Genomic DNA, 19,256 nt, shown 5'->3' with positions numbered 1-19,256 from the left:
TTTGGGGAATGGGTTTCGAGTTTTGTTGTCATGTCCCTCGCTGCCTATGTCACTATTTTTTTTAAAAAAAATTATTTTAATTGGTTAGATTTACAACCCAAATTTCATGTTACTCAACAAACTTCATGTGAATATCTTTATTCAACAAATTTCATGTTACTCGCAAAAAAATTGTAATATGTTTGTATAAGAAAGTGAGCCTGTGTGCCCATTTTTCTTACTTTCCATCCTCTTCTCTCAACTTTCTCTCTCTCTCTCTTCTCAATCTAAATTATTTTACATTTCTGTAATAAATATACTTTTTTTCTTCAATAATTATCTGAAAGCCATCAACAATTTGTTCAAACTTCACTTCCTTTTTCGGCAACATTACAGTATAGTACTCCTTCCGATCCTTTTTGTTCTTTAAACCCAAGTAATAAAATGGGAGAATCAAAAGACACCCACGTAGTAGAAATCCCAGTAAACCAAGATCAAAACCTGAAAACAGCAATCATGATTCAACAACACCCAATGATGGAAATCTCAAAAAGTCCAGGCCATTTACTCCTCCTTAAACTCTGGCAAAGAGAAGAACACCTCTTCGCCCGTCGAATCGATGTTAACAATCCAATTTAGACGTTAACATATGAAGCAAGGTGGTTTTCCCGGCATTATTTAAACCTAAGAAGAAGATCTTTGCTTCTTTCGGCCATAATCCAAGTAACGCAAGAACATTGTTTTCCAAGGCTGAAATAAGGAAACCAAGAACAAACCTTGGGATTTCAGAAGTAATTGAAGAAATCAAACAACAATCCAAAATATTAAAATACACTATGACTTTAATCACCACGAAAGAATGCAATACAATCAAACCAATTTTCTCCGTTTTTTTATTATGTGCAAAAGGGTATTATTGTAAGGCATAAAATATTTTTTTGTTGCACATAATAGTTAGGTTAGGTCTACAAACCTTAAGAATTGAGCATGATCAACAACAGCTTCAAGATGGCTAAGATTAAAAAAAAATATAAAAGAGAAAGTGAAGGAGAAGTAAGAGATAACTGTAGATAAGCTACAGTAGCACTATTGCTTCTGATTTGGGTAATTTGTTAGAGTGCTTCAATTGGGTTTTGCTGTGAGGGTAATTATTCATCAATTGCATTTGGGTTATTCAATCAGGAATATTGCTCGTTGTAACGCCAATTTTTCAATTTTCAAGTGATCAAAGAAATAATACCGGATGTGATCTGCATACGATTTCAAGCAGCAAGAAGGCTTGAGATTGAAGTTCCGATAAGTAATACGGAGTACAATGGTGAATAACAGTTAAATTCAATGAATTTCACTGATTGCGAAGACAATAACGGGTAGGACCACTATGGTTAAAGGGCTTTTGGTCTAACGTTGTTCTGTGGTAGTAACTTTGCAAAATTGTCTGTCATGAGCTATTTACGTAAATAAGCCCGGTTTATCTAGGAGATGAACTGGGGCCTGCTCTTTTTATTAATGGTTGTAGATTAAGGATTGTAGATAAGGTTTGTAGATAAGGGAAAGTAAAGTTATAATGTCCTTATTTTGCTACTGAACTGCTAATATTTCTCCTACTCCTAATTTATCAGTAAATCAATCAGTGAGGTTTGAGTGAAAATGGCAATCGGTGAGATATTTCTCTCAGCGTTTATTCAGGTACTCTTTGAGAAGCTGGCTAACCTGGCTTCTGCTGGGATAAGCCCTTATCTGAAAAAAACGAAGCAAAGACAACACAAAAGCATCGGAAGATGGCAGCAAGATCTGAGATTGATAGAAGCAGTGCTAAGTGATGCTGAGCAACAACAACTCCACAGCAATGCTGTGAAAGTTTGGCTTCAGGATCTCCAAGACTTGGCCTTCGACTTGGAAGACGTCTTAGATGAGTTTGTAACTGAAACTCGAATTCACGAGTTGGGGAATGATGCTTTACAGGAACATGACTCGAGATTTGGTTGTTCACCCTTCTGTAAGGTACCTTGTACAATCCACATCTTTTTCTATCTCAGTATGATGTACACAATTACTTGTCTAGTTAATATTGGAAAAAAATTCAGAGCTCAAAGTCGCAACTAACAGATCTTGAACAAAAATGCAAAATTTAATACTTCCGTGTCTTGTTTTCGTTGGTACTAAATCCTCCTGTATAAATGCAAAACATATTTGATTTACAGAATATATGTAACTAGATTGTTTAGATAATGACCGAGCCATGCTTGGGTTTTAAAACTAATACGAAGTACTCCCTCCGTCCCTAAATTACATTCCTTTTTCTCTCTATTATGTGAGGAATTAATGCTAGAAAGAGGAATGTAATTTAAGGACGGAGGGAGTAGTAATTGATTATTTTAAATACATAAATGTAAATCAATTTATAAATCCATAAATTAATAAATAAATGTAGATTAATTTATATCAAGTGGGTAGAAAAATGTGCATAACAATAAATAGTTAGATAAAAATGCTCTTAGGAAAATTGATAATTATGTAAAGATCTTTAAAAAAAAATGATAAAGCAGAGTAATATTCTGCTTTAGTATAAAGTAATAGATTAACTACACAATAATCATGTACTTTTTTTTTTTTTTGAACAAACACAATAATAATCATATACTCTATTACCTTAATTAACTTTTTGGCGGAACTAATTTCCTATGTCAGGTTCAGGTACCAAGCTTTCTAGCCAGTTCTTCTAAAGCTTCAAAATTAAAGAGTGCAAATTATTCAGATACCATTGAACAGATTAGCAGCCGCCTGCAAGATATTCTGACCCAGTCAGGAAGTTTAGGTCTCTCACCCCAGACACAGTCGAGAGAAGAGCAGCGAGGGCAGATATCAACAGACTCAACATCTTTAGTACGCGAGCCACAAGTGTATGGAAGAGGTGATGAGAAAGATGAGATAATCCGGCGGTTATTAGAGGATGACCCATGTTGGGAGAACTACATTGTAGTTCCTGTTGTCGGAAAAGGAGGCATTGGAAAGACCACCCTTGCTCAATGTGTTTACAATGATGAGCAGGTTAAGAATCACTTCAATTTTAAAGCATGGGTGTGCGTATCAGATGTGTTTGACGTCAAACAGATAACGACAACAATAATCAATTCAGATAGTACTAATACACATAATTTCATTGATCTTAACGAGGCACATGTAAAGTTGAAGAATCTGCTAGCAGATAAAAGATTCTTGATTGTTCTTGATGATGTTTGGAGTGATGAATATGATCCTTGGGACAAACTTCAGACCCCATTTCAAACAGCGGCAAAGGGAAGCAGAGTCTTAGTCACAACAAGATTAGAGAGGGTAGCAAAGAACATGCTTAAAAGACCAACTCAAAGCCCAATCATTTACTTAAAGGGTCTCTCAGACGATGATTGTTGGCTTCTGTTTCAGCAGCATGCACTTGTAGATGACAACCTGATTGAGATGCGGGATGAAGTTGTGAAGTTGTTCAAAGGATTGCCTTTGGCTGCTAAATCTCTAGGAGGTCTTCTAAGAAAAAAAGATAAGAGCAAGTGGTCAAAGATATTAAAGAGCAACGTATGGAGTGAGGAAAGTGGTGTGTTGCCATCTCTAAGGTTGAGTTATCATCATCTTCCACAGCATTTGAAACGCATATTTGCTTACTGCTCGATATTTCCTAAAGATCATAGATACGTAGAGAAGGATGTTGTTTTGATGTGGATGGCTGAAGGTTTGCTGCATGAGGATGCGGAGGAAAGCATGGAGGACAAAGGTCATAGTTATTTCCTTGATTTGGTACAAAGATCATTAATGGAACCAAGTCGTCCAAATTTAGAAACGCGCTTCAAAGAGTGTTTCATTATGCATGACCTCATCCATGACTTGGCTCAATGGGCTGTAGGTGATGTTGTTTCTAATATGTATGTCAAGAATATTTCTTCAAGAATTCGTTATTTCTCCTGCACTAAAGAAGTCATAAAATACCAACACTGGACTCGAGAGAAAATTGGCCAATTGCGAACATTTGCTTTTTTTGGCAGTTGGTTTGATATTCCTACAATAAAAATGCCAGATTCCAGCTTCCAACGATTTCATTACTTACGCTTGCTGTCTGTGGCTTGCATGGGAATCACAGAGTTGCCAAATTGCATCGGTGATCTGAAGCTCTTACGATTTCTTGACCTCTCATTCAATAAAAAACTTATGGAGTTGCCGGAATCAACCAGCAAACTTTACAATCTCCAGACACTGCTATTGAGAGGCTGTAAATCTCTCAGGAAGTTAGTCACTAACATGGCACACCTAACTGATCTTCGTCACCTGGACATTGATGAAGGTAGTACTTTGATGGAAATGCCCCTGGGGATTGGGAGATTAACAAACCTGCGGACATTGAAAAGATTCTTCTTGACACCAACGTCTGGGTTCAGGATCAGCGAGTTGAAGAACTTGAAAAGTCTCAGGGGCTCACTGGATATCTTTGGCCTCCAAAATGTGGTCAGGAGTGAAGATGCAGAAGAAGCCAAGCTGTATGAAAAATCGAGTCTTGAAGTGTTGAGATTGTTTTGGGGAACTTCTACTTGTGCAGTTGGTCAGAACATTGAAAGAGACGTACTTGACCAATTGCAACCTCAGAAATCAATCACAACATTACAGTTGGAAGGGTACAAGGCCTTGGTGTTCCCTGCTTGGTTAGGGAATCCCTCTTTCACTCAGATGGCTGTCATAGAACTGAAGGACTGTAAAATATGTGATTGCTTACCACCACTAGGGAGTCTTCCGTCATTGAAGAAGCTTTGGGTAGTAGGGATGGATGGCGTTAAAACTGTAGGTCCTGAATTTTATGGTATTGGTTGTTCAAATCCATTTCCTGCATTAAAAATTTTACATTTTTATCATATGAAGTCTTGGGAGGAGTGGTCGCATCCATCAATTGACAATAGCAAGGCATTTCCCCATCTTGCAAACCTTAAAATATTACAGTGTCCATTGTTGCGGGGTAATTTTCCTTCCTGTCTTCCATCTCTAAAAATACTGAATGTTATTCGCTGCCATAAGCTGAGAATCTCACTTCCAAGCTTGCCTTTGCTCCAGGAATTGGAGATAGATGGATGTGAAGAGTTATCTAGTAGTGAAAATGTCGTATGCTGTGCAAACGGGATAGCGCTCACAAGTGTTTCACGATTTACAGGGATTCAGGGCTTTTGGGTACCAGGAATTAACCGTCTTCATGTTCATAACTCCGGTGACAAATGCGACAGTTATTATCTAAATAAACGCTTAAGTTTGGTGGACTGTCCAACCTTGAGTCACAATGCCTATGGCGATTTAGACAACCTCACTTGTGTCGACTTAAGAGGCTGCAAAGACCTGACTATGCTCTTGGAACATAGTTGTCCATCGAGTATAATAAAGCTTATAATCTACGATGACAACTCTTCGAAGCAGCTATCCATGTTAACCAACCGATTCACTTGTCTTCAACAACTTCATATTGAAAGGTGTTCATCTCTGAGCACTGTAGGCTGTTTGCCCCTAACTCTTGTCAGGCTAGTGATCAGAGATGTCAATATAGAGCAGCCAGCTGAAGAGTGGGGACTTCACCTCCTTACTTCTCTAATATATCTTGAACTCGTGGACATGGGAAGCGGCATAGATTCAGTAGAGTCGGTCCCAGGTTCGAAGTTTGATCTCCCCTCTTCCTTGGAGGTCTTAATCATCGGCGGCTTTCCAAATTTGAAATCTTTGTCATACCATAGCCTCCCCAACCTTATTAAGGTTGACATTGAGAAATGTCCTCTGTTTAGCCAAGGAAGCATACAGTTTCCTGATAGATTTAGAGTATATAGTAGCCATGACCCCCATCAACACTTCAAACTCGAGAAGAAACTGTATACTGAGTAATCTCCGCTGTTTAACTTAAATTACGGAGTAGAGTTTTAGGGAGTTAAACTTTCAGCTAAGGTTGTAGTTGTGAAAAGACATTTGGTACGAGTATGTTTTATTGGAACAAGGTCATGAAACCTTAAAACGTATCAAGATTTGGCAAATGTATGTTCACTAGCTTCAATAGTGTATGCATTTAACCTGAAATGTTTCTAAGAGAAACTCTATACCTATAATAATTGGAAAATAATATAATAAAATTAGCTTATACTCAGCATTAAGCTGTGATTATATAGTACTTCCTCTGTTTTTTTTTAGTTGGCACCGTTTGACTTTTACACTATTCACACAACATGCTTTGACTCGTTCTTATGGTTTATAGATACGATAAAACATATTCATGTGAAATTTTGTTTGAATCGTTTCAATGTATATTTTATTAATATTTACTTTTTATAATTTTACAATGTTGATAATTAGATATATTAATCGTTAAAAACATGCGTTGGCAAACGTGATAAGAGAAAAGTGTCAACTAAAAAAAAAGGGGAAGTATAATTTAAGTACTATATTGATACGAACAAACAAAAAATTCTTGTTTATACTTATGATGAAGTATTTTGGTACAAGATGGTACTATCTAAACACAATTTATTGATTTAGTACCAAACTACCAACAAATATTGTGAGTATGAGGGATATCTCAAGTGGTTAGAACTTCATTCTCACCCCCGCCCTTATGGCTCTCTAAACACCAAAAAAAAAAAACAACCGAGATTGTTATAGTCATTAATTCCTTGGTACTATTTGTCATTGCTCTTAATATTTCTAGACTTTGACTTTTGCACTATTATATACTCCTCTCTAATATTTACTAGTTCTTTTTTATATAAAATTATACAAAGTATATTACTCCCTTCAATCCAAATTAGTCTTATTAAGTTGGTTTAAATTAATTATAGGACATTCCCAAAAAAAAAATAAAAAAAATAAATAAATAAATAAATAAAAAAAGAAGAAGAAGAAGAAGATTATATCACATTCAATAATAATAATAATAATAATAATAATAATAATAATAATAATAATAATAATAATAAGGAAATTTTACATTAAACCACCTTTTATAATACTTTAATTGCAAGAAACCACCTTATAAAAAAAATTTCGCAAAAACACACCTTAATTGTAAATTTTTTTGCAATCACACACCTTTTCCCGGAAAATACCCATTGACTTGGTTTTCAGGGGTTGACTCGACCATGAGACGCCCTAAAACCGCTAACCCTCCCTTTTCCCCAGCCACCCACTTCCAGTGGCCGGCGACCACCTCCCTCCTTCGTCGCCGACGACCTCATCCCCTCCCTTTCCCAATTCCCGTCCTTAAACCCAACCCTCAAGCCCTAAACCCAATTCTCGTACCTTCGTGAAGTGCAACATCCATGGCGGTTGACGAACAACGGAGTTTGGGTCTGGGCAATAAATCGAACGACGACGCTTTAGGAGGAAGAGGAAGAGAGAGAATTTGTGGGCGGCGCTTAAGGAAAGTGGGTAGTGGTGGTGGTGGATCTTGGGTTCGGGTGGTGAGAGTGAAGGAAGTGATGGTGGTTAGATGGAACAGGAGGAGAGAGAATTCGTGGGTTGGGGGAAAGGGAAGGGAGCAAGAACACCGTCGCTACGGTAGGGAGGTGGTCGCCTTCGCCGGCAGTGGGGTGGGGAATTTGGTTGGCCGCCGGAAAAGGGAGGGTTAGTGGTTTTAGGGTGTCACGTGCGAGGCACGTGGTCGAGTCAACCCCGGAATACAAGGTCAATGGGTATTTTCCAGGAAAAGGTGTGTGATTGCAAAAAATTTTACGATTAAGGTGTGTTTTTGCGAAAAAAATTTTATAAGGTGGTTTCCTGCAATTAAAGGGTTATAAAAGATGATTTAATGCAAAATTTCCTAATAATAAGAAGAAGAAGAAGAAGAATAATAAGAATAATAATAAGAATAATAACAACAACAACAACAACTTGTTTTAGTATTTGTTTTTTTCTAACTTTTCTCCAAAGATGGTGCACACTCATTTCCTCCACCTTTATTATCTTGAAATTTGCAACAATTTGGGTTGTAGCCAATAATATGGGGCAATAGGATTAGAGCATCCACAATAGATCATAAGCTATTGTAGTTTTGGTTAATCACATTGTTAATTTAAATTAAGGCTATAAACTTCACAATAGCAAGCTGCATGTACAACCTCAATTATAACTTCTAAATATACGAGGTGCAATATACTTTAGCTTTGGTAAAGGCTCGTGATTTTTTGTTGAATCAAAACTTTAACTATAAATCTCAGGTTAAAAGGATTAGAGATGGTGATAGAAATACCACCTACTTTCAATTAAGTACATATAGCATTGGAGGAACAAAATTTCAGCAATTAATTCTCAGGTTAATGGAGAATGGTTGCATATATAGCAAGGATGAGGTCCAAGCAAACACTGGTAATTATTTTAATAACTTGTTCAACAATGAAGACGTGCAAAATTATGATGAGCTCCCAAGTGATATTTTTCGGAATTTACTTCAAGGGATTGGCTTAGTTTTTCTCCTTGACCTTTCACAAGATGTTAAATTGAATTGGTGGTTAAGAATATGGGAGCAGTATAAAGAGTAACTACCCATAATTTGACCAAAAAAAAAAAAAAAAAAAAAAAAAAAAAAAAAAAATTAAAATCAATGATAAAATCATACGATTAAAAATGCGTAAATGTGGCAATTTTTATTTAATAAAAAATAAAAAAAAAATGAAACATATAAGAAAGGAAGAGCGTATGTTCTTTATTTCTTTTAATTGTAGAGACAGGTGTACATGTCCCTCGCTGGCTCCGCCACTATATCTTTTAAATCTGTATTTTAATTGGTAAGATTTGCGATCTTAAACTTAAAAAAACAATGCCACAAATACCATTGTGAATATCCATTAAACAAATTTCATGTTACAGAAAAATTGATTAAAATGTATAAAATGAAACATACAAGAAAGTAAAAGCCTATGTGCTTCATAATTCATTCGCATAGCGGTTACACAGCGGGAAAAAAATATGACCGTTGTCACAACTCTCATAAAATGTGACCGTTAACAAATTCTATCCGTTATCTCCCCCATTTCAAATATCAGGTAATCTCCCCTGTTTCTCTTACTTTCCATTCTCTTCTCCCTTAAACTTTCTCTTCCTCACTCTTCTCAATCTAAACTATTTCCCATTTCTGTAATTTATTTCCTTTTTTCTTCAATAATTATCTGAAATTCATCAACAATTTGTTCCAATTCCAAATTCAGTTCCTTTTTCGGAATCTTTATTGTATAATACTCCCTCCGATCCTTTTTGTTCTTCAAACTCGAGTAATAAAATGGGAGAGTCAAATGACACCCACATAGTAGAAATCCCAGTAAACCAAGATCAAAACCTGAAAACAGCAATCATGATTCAACAACACCCAATGATGGAAATCTCAAAAAGTCCAGGCCATTTACTCCTCCTTAAACTCTGGCAAAGAGAAGAACACCTCTTCGCTCGTCGAATCGATGTTAACGAATCCAAATTAGACAATCTCCGCCGTGAGATCTTCCACCTTTGTCTCTCCTTTCTTGTTTTCCATGCCTTTGTGACAACCCTCCTCTTCACCTCCTCCTGCTCATCGTCTATCCAAGGGGCTCATTCGGGTTTAACCCGGTGTCAGAAATGGTGGGTGCCGTCCTTTCTTGGGGCGGCAACCTCGGTGGCAATAGCGGTCTTGGTGCAAGTGAAATTGTGGAGGTATTGGAAGGTGACTGAGAGGTTGAGGAGGGAAAAAACAGATAGCCGGGCGCTCGGCCGGGCGGTTCAAGAGCTGAGGATGAAAGGGGCTAGCTTTGATTTGGCTAAGGAGATGAGTTTTTGTAACATCAACTATAAGATTAAGAAAAGCTCAAGTGTTGAGATTAAATGGAAGCCTAAGATTTGGTGTTCTAATAATTTGGTTACTTTTTGCTTAATTTTATTTGCAGGACTTGCATTTCCTGCTCCTAAATTGTTTCTTTGCATAATTTGATGGGGTTATTAAGAGCTAATTACAGCAATTGGTATGTAATTAATTAATTAGGAAAATATTACTGATCTTAATTTATTTTTTTTCATATTTTTTTTTTATAGATTTTGATTTTTGTTTCTTAATTTTTTATTCTGATTTTTTTTTTTCAGGAAAATGTTGGACTAACTTGGAAAAAATTGAGATTTGAGGGATGAAGCAATGTGGTCCGGTTGATTTTTTTTTTTTTTTTTTTTTTTTTTTTTGGAAGTAAAAAAGATTGAATTTGATGTACAAACAAAGCAAGTGACCACTACTTGTGTGCTTGAGAGATTAATTTATCAATTTTTTGATTCATATAATTTGATAGAAAATAATGAGGAATATATCAATGATATTTGATTCTTAATTACATGGTGGATTTTTCTTTATTTGTAATGTTACTCTTATTTTTTGGTGGTACTCGTATGTCCAAAGTTAATTCACTCAATTTAATATGATTGTTATACATATACCATGAGTCAATTTATTAAATGACGTAGACAAACACTTAAAACTCTTTAAAACAATATATATAAATTCTTCATTACCGTTTATACGAGTACATTTTCCATAACATGGAAAAGTATGCCAACACTACATTTCATTGTTCAATCAATTTTACCTAATAAAACTATTCTTATTTATTTTATATTCAAGATTAATCAAAAACCTGTACTACCTATGAAAAAAAATTCATAAACTGTTGATAACAAAACACATTTAATGATTTGACATCAAGGGTGTACATAATTTGCTAAAACAAAACATTCTTTATTAGATGAAACTCATATAAAACTTCTTTCATCTAAAGTGTCAAAATCTTACTAAGTAACCCAACTCAAATGATTAATTGATAGATTTATGTTACATGATGGAACAAGAAGCATTAGGGTTATCATCACTAAATAATTGAGTGTATTTCTCATGAGGACCATCATTATTATTACCAGCATATGCTTGAGGTGCATTCTTAACATAGCCAGAAGGTGCTTTCTTGTCATAAGCTTGAGCTGCATAAGGGTATGCTACCATAGTGTATGGGACATATGGCCAAAACTCGGCTCGCTTTCCTGTTCTCTTCACTTTGTTTAACACCCTATTCGGCTCTACGTTTCCGGTTACTGTTACTTTGCTCAGCTTCCGGTTCACATCCACGGATTTCACTCCTATATATATATAAGCATACGCGGACATATTAGTAAATTTGATATTTTGGCAATGTAAAGTATAACAAAGCTCGATCTCTAAAAGCACTTTAAATATTCGATGTCACAACTTAGAATGCACAAAGGAAATGATACAATCAATTAAGCCAACTACACTCTTCAACACGCATATTTATTATTAATAGTAAATTGGTCAAAAAGTGTACAACTCTAGTCCTTAACACGTTCATTACTATGTTTTAGGATTTATACATACTACATGCTTAAAATTAAGATATTTATAACTTTCTAATAAAAAGTCTCAAAAATTACTTTTTAATTTAGCAACTCTTTAAGACAAATTATGACAAATTTTCTGATATCTTTTGATACATGAGAGAATTAGTGTATGCAAGTGATCAAATTAGTGAAATTAGGGAATGTTTAGTGTATGTACATTTGTAGTTTTCTTACAAATATAAATTCACAAACCAAGTGGTAAATAAAATTAGAACATATTAAATGTATTTACCTTTGATATGAATAACAGAGTTTCTGACTCTTCTTTCACAACCATCGCAGTCCATTTTCACCTTGATCTCAACAGTCTGTTGTCACATAAATGGAGACTACGCTTAGTTAGTACAATTTTCGCGGTTCTCATTATATGATTCATATACAACTCTAGTCCTTAGACATCAAAATAATTACTTCAAACCAAGTAAAGAAATAAAAGAATAGAGGGACTAAACAAAAACATGAACAAGAGATCATAAAATTATGAACATTGTACAAAAAAAAAAAATGAGAAAGGTCACCTGCATTGGCTTACGTTTCTTATGCCTAGGGATCGAAGCATCGAAAAAGTCCAAGATATGATTCAAGAACCCCATGTCTTTCTTTCAATCTATCGCGCTTCTCTTACTGATGTCAATGCAGATACAGAGAAAAATACAATCAGAAAACTAGCAAGTAGTTTGCAAGTTGTAATTCTGTTTTGACTTGTTTTTTGGATGTGATCTAACTAGCAGCCTAGTATAAATGCATAATAAGCCCTTAAAAAAGCTAATTTTTGGGTGGGCTAAAGATGGTAGAAAAAAGCAAGTTGTGGTCTCAAAAGAATTATTCTTCTTTTTGGAAAGTAAAGCTAAGCAACCATGTATGGAGGGTTTGGAATAAGTTGATATCCATGGTCCCATTATAAAATCTTATGGTAAGTTGCATAATTCGACGTCTATTATTATAGAACACAAGTATAATTGTAGTATTTTTGACAGCTAAAATCGATAATATACATGTGTATGATTCAACTAACTAATATGCCAATGAAAATGTCAAAAAGTATTGAGAATGTTACAAAAGTTAAGTGATGTAGTCATAACAGATCAGAACAGAATCTGATGAAGAGACTAGAAAACGCTTACTTATTTTGATCTTAGTCAGAACACTCTTAAGAGATCAGAATCTATAGATTGAGACAGTCATCATCGCGATCAGCTGAAGTTAGCTTCAGTCATTCTGATCTCAAGCTGACTAATAATATACTAGTATACATGTACATGTAGTCTATATCCTCTGCTAGATTATTGTTATGTATGACTCTGATTTATTGGGTTTCGACGAAGCTTTAAAGAACATGGCATCCTTATGATCATTGGTAGTTTTGATCATCCAAGTTAGCTATGTTTGAGTTAGTACTTGAAGCTAAGTATTAAATGAGCAAATTGCTAAATGATGCATGGAAATTTTGTTAGCTATAAATGAGCAAAGTTGTTAAGAGTCAATAGCATGTGTAACCAAGTTGCTAAAGATTAAATGAGCAAATTGTTAGATGAGTCAATAGCATGTGTGACCAAATTGCTAAATGATGCAAGGAAATTTTGTTAGTTGTTGTAACATTAAAACCTCGAGAAAAATTAGGATACCTAAATAAAGTTGGAACTAAAGTGATGAGATTTTGTAAAATAAGTCCAGCTAAAGGAAGGGCTTAAACTAACCAAAAGCACGTACGAATGTAGTTATGTACATGTAACCAAATTCACTTGTGGTAAAATATAGAATTCGATTAGTTATCAACTTATCATGTGGGATCTGATTAATTAATTTAAACTACAATGTCATGTAGTAACTTATATTGTCTTTTTAAAAATCTTTTTTTCTATTAAGTTGGAATCCACTCTCATTCATCCATTTTGCAACTCTACTTTTTCACTTGCATAAATTAATGTGCGTATAAATGGATATAGGCAAGTGAATCTCAAAGTACTTGTGCATTGAAGCATTTATCGCATACTATACACAATTTTATGAGAACTACTGTACAAGTGTACTAGTTGATCACATGCATTAATGGTTTACTTAGCTAAGAAGCCTAAGATTTGACAGATAGAGGTACTTTGGAACATTATCATGTGTTCGGCGTTAAATTGCCACAAAAACTTTTCATGATCTTTTAATGTGGATAATAGTCATAATACTATTATAGTATTATTAGTATGCTATCCTAAAATAATACTTGTAATTATCATAAATGTGAGCATGTGAACATGTCCATATCCATCAACTAATAAATGGTCATGGAAAATTATACACACGCCTTTTATAATCTTCAAAATCCAAAGATTTACATACACCGTTGTACATAGATACGGTATAGACATACTTGTATTCGTACGCGTTACAAAGCTCATATGACATGCACATTGGTTGTTCTATGTAAAGACTCTAGTTTAATCTTTTTCATCGCGCATATGAATTTTGAGGTAGGAAGTTTTATCGAGTGAGTCAAGTCTGACATGCTATATGTAAATACCCATACTATTGTACATATAATATAATATTATTATATTTCATAAGTATATATTAATTCATCATGCATGCACATTAGAAAGATAAGTCAATTAGGTTAGCCCCTGATACGTATGTTAATTATGACAAGACATGGATGCAAATCACTATAGTCATCAATCTCATTATTGCCGATATCTTCAATTATTAAAAAGAATAGTTTTGTAAATCAATCAACAATGTGTATGTTGTTGTATAGGTGCCAATTAAAGACAATGGTTAGCTTCTAATAAGGTCTAGCCGTCTTTTTGAATCTGATAGATTATTTTTTATCTTCACGTTTATCAAATCTTGGATCAAGTCACTTCAGATTAGGTCAGGATATTTTGAATTGGGTTAGTACTTGACACCTCTAAGATTATAGCCGATCCCATATGAGCTTGAACAATTTGGAAGAATCTAAAGACTACCACAAGAGGTGGTGGTTCATCACGTTGAAGAGGTACTAATTATCACATGAAAGTGCTCCCTTAACCCCCAAATAAATGGTACGTGCTATTTAAAGCTTGACCACCATCTACTTGATTGCTTGAATATAAAAATTTATGACACTAGACATATCAAATCAATGGTGAAATTCTCTATTAATTATCTGAAAGTAGGGTAAACCTAAATATTAATTGGAACATCTTCTAATTCACTTTCTAACAAAATGTATAGTACCAAACTACCAATATAGTTCAATGAGAAATTTGGGACATTATCATCTAATTGGAGCATAATATGATGAACTATATGATTCTTATATCACAAACAAACAATAGAACACAATTTATCTACTCTTACTATTATCAATTGATTTTAGTATGAAACCTCATTAGGTCTTGTTTGTGGACCGAGCACTCCTCCTCTTTATATATATTGTCCATATTCGTTACATATTGTCTTATTAATATTCATTTCTTAATTTCATATGGTCTTAACATTTAACATGATTTTCTCCATCACAAATAAAAAATAGAATATGGGTTTACCATGGTCCATACTTAATTATCACTAATTCAATCATTTTAAGACAAAAGGACTTAGAAAAGGAAGAAGAACAATTACTAGGATTGGGTTTATGGCTTAACCATTGGGCCTTAATGCTTGGTAACTCACAGAGAGATTTTGGTGGGCCTTGTGTTCTATTTATAACATTTTTACAATGCTGAGTATTTTTATTTTTAAGTTGGTTTACTTTTTTTAATGCTAGTACTTCCTCTATTTTATTCACTTCATTTTTAACTATTTTTTTTATAACTACTATATGCGGAGTATAATAAAATATGTAGAGTAGTTGGATTCATCTCAATATTTATATTTTGAAAAACAAAATAGTTTCAATGTTATAATTATAAATTGGTAAAAATATGAAATCTGAATGAAACAACTAAAATATGGGTGATGTAAATCTTGTTTTTCACTGATTTACTTTACAAATACTACCTATTTATCAAACATTCAAAAAAAAAAAAAAAATTGTGTCAATTTGTCAATATTAGGCATTCTATACAATGAAGTAGCTACTAACTACTACAGTAGTACAAAATAATTACCAACTTTCTTTTTTATGAAAGTCAAGCGGTAAATTATATTAAATTAAGTTCTGTCAAAATTTGGAGATTTTAGGGAAAGGAGTTCATACAAATTCATTCCTCATACGTATTAGTATCCCACCTAGCTAAAGATGGCTCTGGGTCGTGCCGGATCGTGCCTCATGCCAGACTGCCAGGCCCATGTGCTTCAGGGTTAGTTAGGCCCAGCCCATGGCTCGGCCCACGAGTTTCATGTCGTGTCGTGCAGGGCCGAAGTTTTTCAAAATATTGGCTCGTGCACGACCCAGGCCCACATGTCATCCTACGGGGTCGTGTCGTGCTTGCGTGCCTAAGCAAAATTACATTGATTTTAGTGTGCTTTGTCATGTTGAGCCTAGTCGTGTTGTGCCTTATCGTGCTTCTCTCAAATAAAGGTGGCTCACGGCCCACACGCCCAGTACCCGTGCTATACCGTGCATTTTTTCGTGTTCATGCCATGCTTTTTCCATGTCGGGTTTCGGGGCGGGTTGGCCCGACCTAGTTCCATCTTTACACCTAGCCACAGTATGAGTAACAAATAACTAATACAAATCGTACGTAATTCTAATGAGTAACTGTGTGTAGCATTAGATAACTGATAACTAGACCTGGTTATTGGGCGGGGCGGGTCAGGGTCGGTGCGGGTCGGTTGCGGGTCAGGGTCAAAGAGGGTCACATTTTATAGGGTCAATATAGGGTCGGGCCAATGCGGGTCGCGGGTCGATAATGGGTGGGCCTATAAAATATCAATTAAAATAAATATTGGACAAAGCCATTATTAAATACATATGAATACAAATTAATCAATATAATTATTTTTACATTATGTATTTTCTTTATCAACTAAATTGGAAAAACATGTTGGCCCTATAATGACCCTACCCAATAAGGGTCCTGTCCATTAATAGCCCTATCCATTAAAAGCTCTATAAGCTTGACCCTGACCCTATTATCATTGGGCTACCCTGTCCAATAACCACTTCTACTGATAACAACAACGTTCATAATAATAACTACTTCGTATAGTAGAGGGTCATAATCTTACCAAGCCACTAGCTAGTTTGCTACCTTACCATGGGACATCTTTATTCGACCCAAGGCCATACCCAAAAATGATGTAGAAGATAAAACAAAAGCCATTAAAATTTTTTTAAAAAAAAAATAAAATAAAATAAAAAAATAAATAAATAAATAATATAAAAAAATCCCTAAAGTTTTTTAAAAGAAAAAAAAAGTGAAAAGTAATTGATAATTTTAACACGTGTATGGCCATCATAGGTACAACACCTAGGTTAAATATAATTGGACCCACTAATTTTTGTAATGCAATGCGGATTGAAAACCAGAAGGCCCAACTTAAAGACAATTAATAATTGACGTCATGATTAATTTGGCTTGATTAGCGAAAAGCCGACTCTCAGTATTTTGTGCATAATCTTTCGGCCCAATGTTTATTTGCTAAGTGCAAACTTAGCATGTGGTTGCTTCTTTTATCCTATAATCCTATGTCATCTATTCTAACACCCTTCCTATGATCCATTATCCATGCAAGAATTAGATTAGTTAACGTTAATCATACGCTCTATTAATCTAATTATACTGTAATTTATTAATAGTAGTAAGTGGATTACTTGTATTATGTTCATTCTAACGTACTTAGAGTCTGTCTTGATTAACTGAACTGAGCTGAACAAAACTGAATTGAACTGAACTTATTGGAACTGAACTGAATTGAACTAAAACAAAACTAAGCTGAACTGAACTAAACTGAAATGAACTGAACTGAATATTTCATGAGAGAAGGAAATTAAGAATTGAATTGAGCCGAACCGAACTGAAAATAATCTGAAGTGAACAGACCTTAGTACATTATTGTGAGTAGTCATTTTGTTTGATTTCATGTCAATTCAGATTTTTAAGATACAATATGAAATTGCCTTAAATATTAAGTTATATATGAACTTTTCATAGTAACTGATACATATTACACATTAATAAATTAAAATATAGTGTGATGGAGAAATTATTAAAAAAAAAATTACATGCACAAAAATAGCGTATTTATATAAGATGACTTGTTGTCCGATGATTCATCTTACATATTTCAATTCTTTAAATAGTAAAAGTATTATTCTTAAGTATAAGTGTGTGTTTTATTCACCTGATGTTTACTAATCAACTGAACATAATAAAATTAATTTTAATTGTAATTTAAAGATGATTAACTTTTATCAGAACTTATTTTTTCTTAATTAAAGTTATTAGAGCTTAAATAAGTTGAATAGAACAAACGTTTAAATCTTTATGTACCCGCATGTGTCATAGAGGTTCCGAGAAAGAAACAAAGGGAGTCATGGATATACGGCCTTAAGATGAGAGCATACATCCACAATTCCACATGCACTTCCTTAGAAATGGATGAGGCTGGAGTTTAAAATTGGCCCACCCTCAGATTTTACTCATTTATCATACATACCCTGAATTAGTATCATACACAAGTTTACAAATTACTAAAGGACTTAATTTGTATAATTTCTGATTAATGAAAGCCCAACCAAAAATTAAAAAAAATGGACTCAATTCTCAGTATCACTCCATATATTATTTTCTGTCGGTCTATTTCTTTGGCCCACAAATCTTCATGACACGTTCGATGTTCCCCCTCTCATTAAGATTTAAGATTAGCAGATGATTTTTTTTTTTTTTTTTTTTTTTTAAGATTTCATCTCATAGTAATAGCTTTTGTCACTTCTATTTCATAAATTTACTAGTCTCGCAAGTTTGATTAGAGGGGACCTTTTATCGGGGTCATTTGAGGCCTGACCCCCCCCCCCCCCCCCCCCTCTCTCTCCCTCTAAGATTAATTAGTTTATGAATTTAAAGAATTAATTTCACTTTTAAAATATTAGGACATGGTGATTAGTTTTAAGCAAGAGGTAAAAGAGATTCAAGTCCCAGCCCCGCTAATATTTTTGGCCAAGATTCGCCAATGATTTTGATAAATAGTAATAATAACATTTGTCAAAAAACATTTACCAAAGTACTCCATTTGCCTTGAAAAAATTACTCTTAGCAAAAAGCTAATTTATTAAATTCCTATCTAAGATTTTTAATTAAAATAGGAAAGTATGTTTTATCTAAACTTGTCTTTCTGAGTTGAATAATATTATAAAATGAGTTTGGGCCTGCACTCATTGACTGAACTTAGCTGAGCTGAACTGAACTAAACTAAACTGAACTGAAATGAATATTTTATAAAAGAAGAAAATTAGGAGCTGAACTGAACTGAACTGAGTTGAACTGAGCTGAACTGAACTGAATTTCAACGTATGAGAATAGGCCCTTTATCTTGACAATTAATATCTTGAGATGAATTCAACAAAATTTATATTTAAAAATATAAATCAAACAGATTAAAAAGTGGAACACGATTATAGCGTAAATTTAAATACAAACACGAACATCTAAATATGAAACATGTCACATGTGTATTATATGTGTTTAACATGTGCTATGCACATCTTAACATAAAATTTTCTTCAAAAATTTTGCTTTTGAGAGATTTTTTATAATTGTTTGGCAGTCGATGCAAAACCAAAAATACAAGTTTTTATTTTACTTTAAGGTACTCCTTCAAATGTATTGATTCGTACGACTGTCTTTTGTTTTGCAATGGACCAATCTCCTCCTGCGATTCCTATTTCTGCTATGTTTTTAAATTTACTCTTTTTAAATTTCTATTTTACTTAT

The 19,256-nt window shown here is 34.2% G+C and overlaps 3 protein-coding genes across 4 annotated transcripts; 2 read left to right on the top strand and 1 right to left on the bottom strand.

Annotated features, from left to right (window-relative positions):
* The first annotated feature begins 217 nt into the window (after positions 1 to 217).
* Positions 218 to 9,940, top strand: LOC145583797 (uncharacterized). The gene is made up of 2 exons (XM_081640771.1): positions 218 to 615; positions 9,146 to 9,940. The coding sequence occupies exons 1-2, from the start codon at positions 424 to 426 to the stop codon at positions 9,938 to 9,940; spliced, it is 987 nt and encodes a 328-aa protein (XP_081496897.1). The 5' UTR covers positions 218 to 423.
* LOC145586153 (putative disease resistance RPP13-like protein 1) lies at positions 1,280 to 6,130 on the top strand. The gene is made up of 2 exons (XM_081642899.1): positions 1,280 to 1,983; positions 2,671 to 6,130. Exons 1-2 carry the CDS (start codon positions 1,630 to 1,632, stop codon positions 5,878 to 5,880), a joined length of 3,564 nt encoding a protein of 1,187 aa, XP_081499025.1. The 5' UTR covers positions 1,280 to 1,629; the 3' UTR covers positions 5,881 to 6,130.
* On the bottom strand, positions 8,811 to 12,155 carry LOC145586154 (heavy metal-associated isoprenylated plant protein 20-like). 2 transcript variants are annotated; one of them, XM_081642900.1, is made up of 3 exons: positions 11,922 to 12,155; positions 11,636 to 11,711; positions 8,811 to 11,124 (listed from the first exon to the last, which is right to left on the bottom strand). In XM_081642900.1, the coding sequence occupies exons 1-3, from the start codon at positions 11,994 to 11,996 to the stop codon at positions 10,823 to 10,825; spliced, it is 453 nt and encodes a 150-aa protein (XP_081499026.1). In that variant the 5' UTR covers positions 11,997 to 12,155; the 3' UTR covers positions 8,811 to 10,822. The 2 variants fall into 2 exon arrangements, with proteins under 2 accessions (XP_081499026.1, XP_081499027.1); XM_081642901.1 differs by having other exon boundaries at positions 11,936 to 12,155.
* Between the last annotated feature and the right edge of the window lie 7,101 nt (positions 12,156 to 19,256).

Source organism: Chenopodium album, chromosome 16 (genome assembly GCF_948465745.1).
Source record: "Chenopodium album chromosome 16, dcCheAlbu1.1, whole genome shotgun sequence".
Classification (NCBI taxonomy): Eukaryota; Viridiplantae; Streptophyta; class Magnoliopsida; order Caryophyllales; family Amaranthaceae; genus Chenopodium; species Chenopodium album.
This window is presented reverse-complemented; position numbering and strand designations above follow the sequence as displayed.

Coding starts and splice junctions, on each gene's coding strand:
- LOC145583797 (XM_081640771.1), top strand. CDS start 424: ATGGGAGAATCAAAAGACACCCACGTAGTAGAAATCCCAGTAAACCAA. Junction 616..9,145: donor TCGATGTTAACAATCCAATT/TAGACGTTAACA, acceptor TTTCTTCAATAA/TTATCTGAAATTCATCAACA.
- LOC145586153 (XM_081642899.1), top strand. CDS start 1,630: ATGGCAATCGGTGAGATATTTCTCTCAGCGTTTATTCAGGTACTCTTT. Junction 1,984..2,670: donor GTTGTTCACCCTTCTGTAAG/GTACCTTGTACA, acceptor TTCCTATGTCAG/GTTCAGGTACCAAGCTTTCT.
- LOC145586154 (XM_081642900.1), bottom strand. CDS start 11,996: ATGGGGTTCTTGAATCATATCTTGGACTTTTTCGATGCTTCGATCCCT. Junction 11,712..11,921: donor AGAAACGTAAGCCAATGCAG/GTGACCTTTCTC, acceptor ATGTGACAACAG/ACTGTTGAGATCAAGGTGAA. Junction 11,125..11,635: donor CTCTGTTATTCATATCAAAG/GTAAATACATTT, acceptor ATATATATATAG/GAGTGAAATCCGTGGATGTG.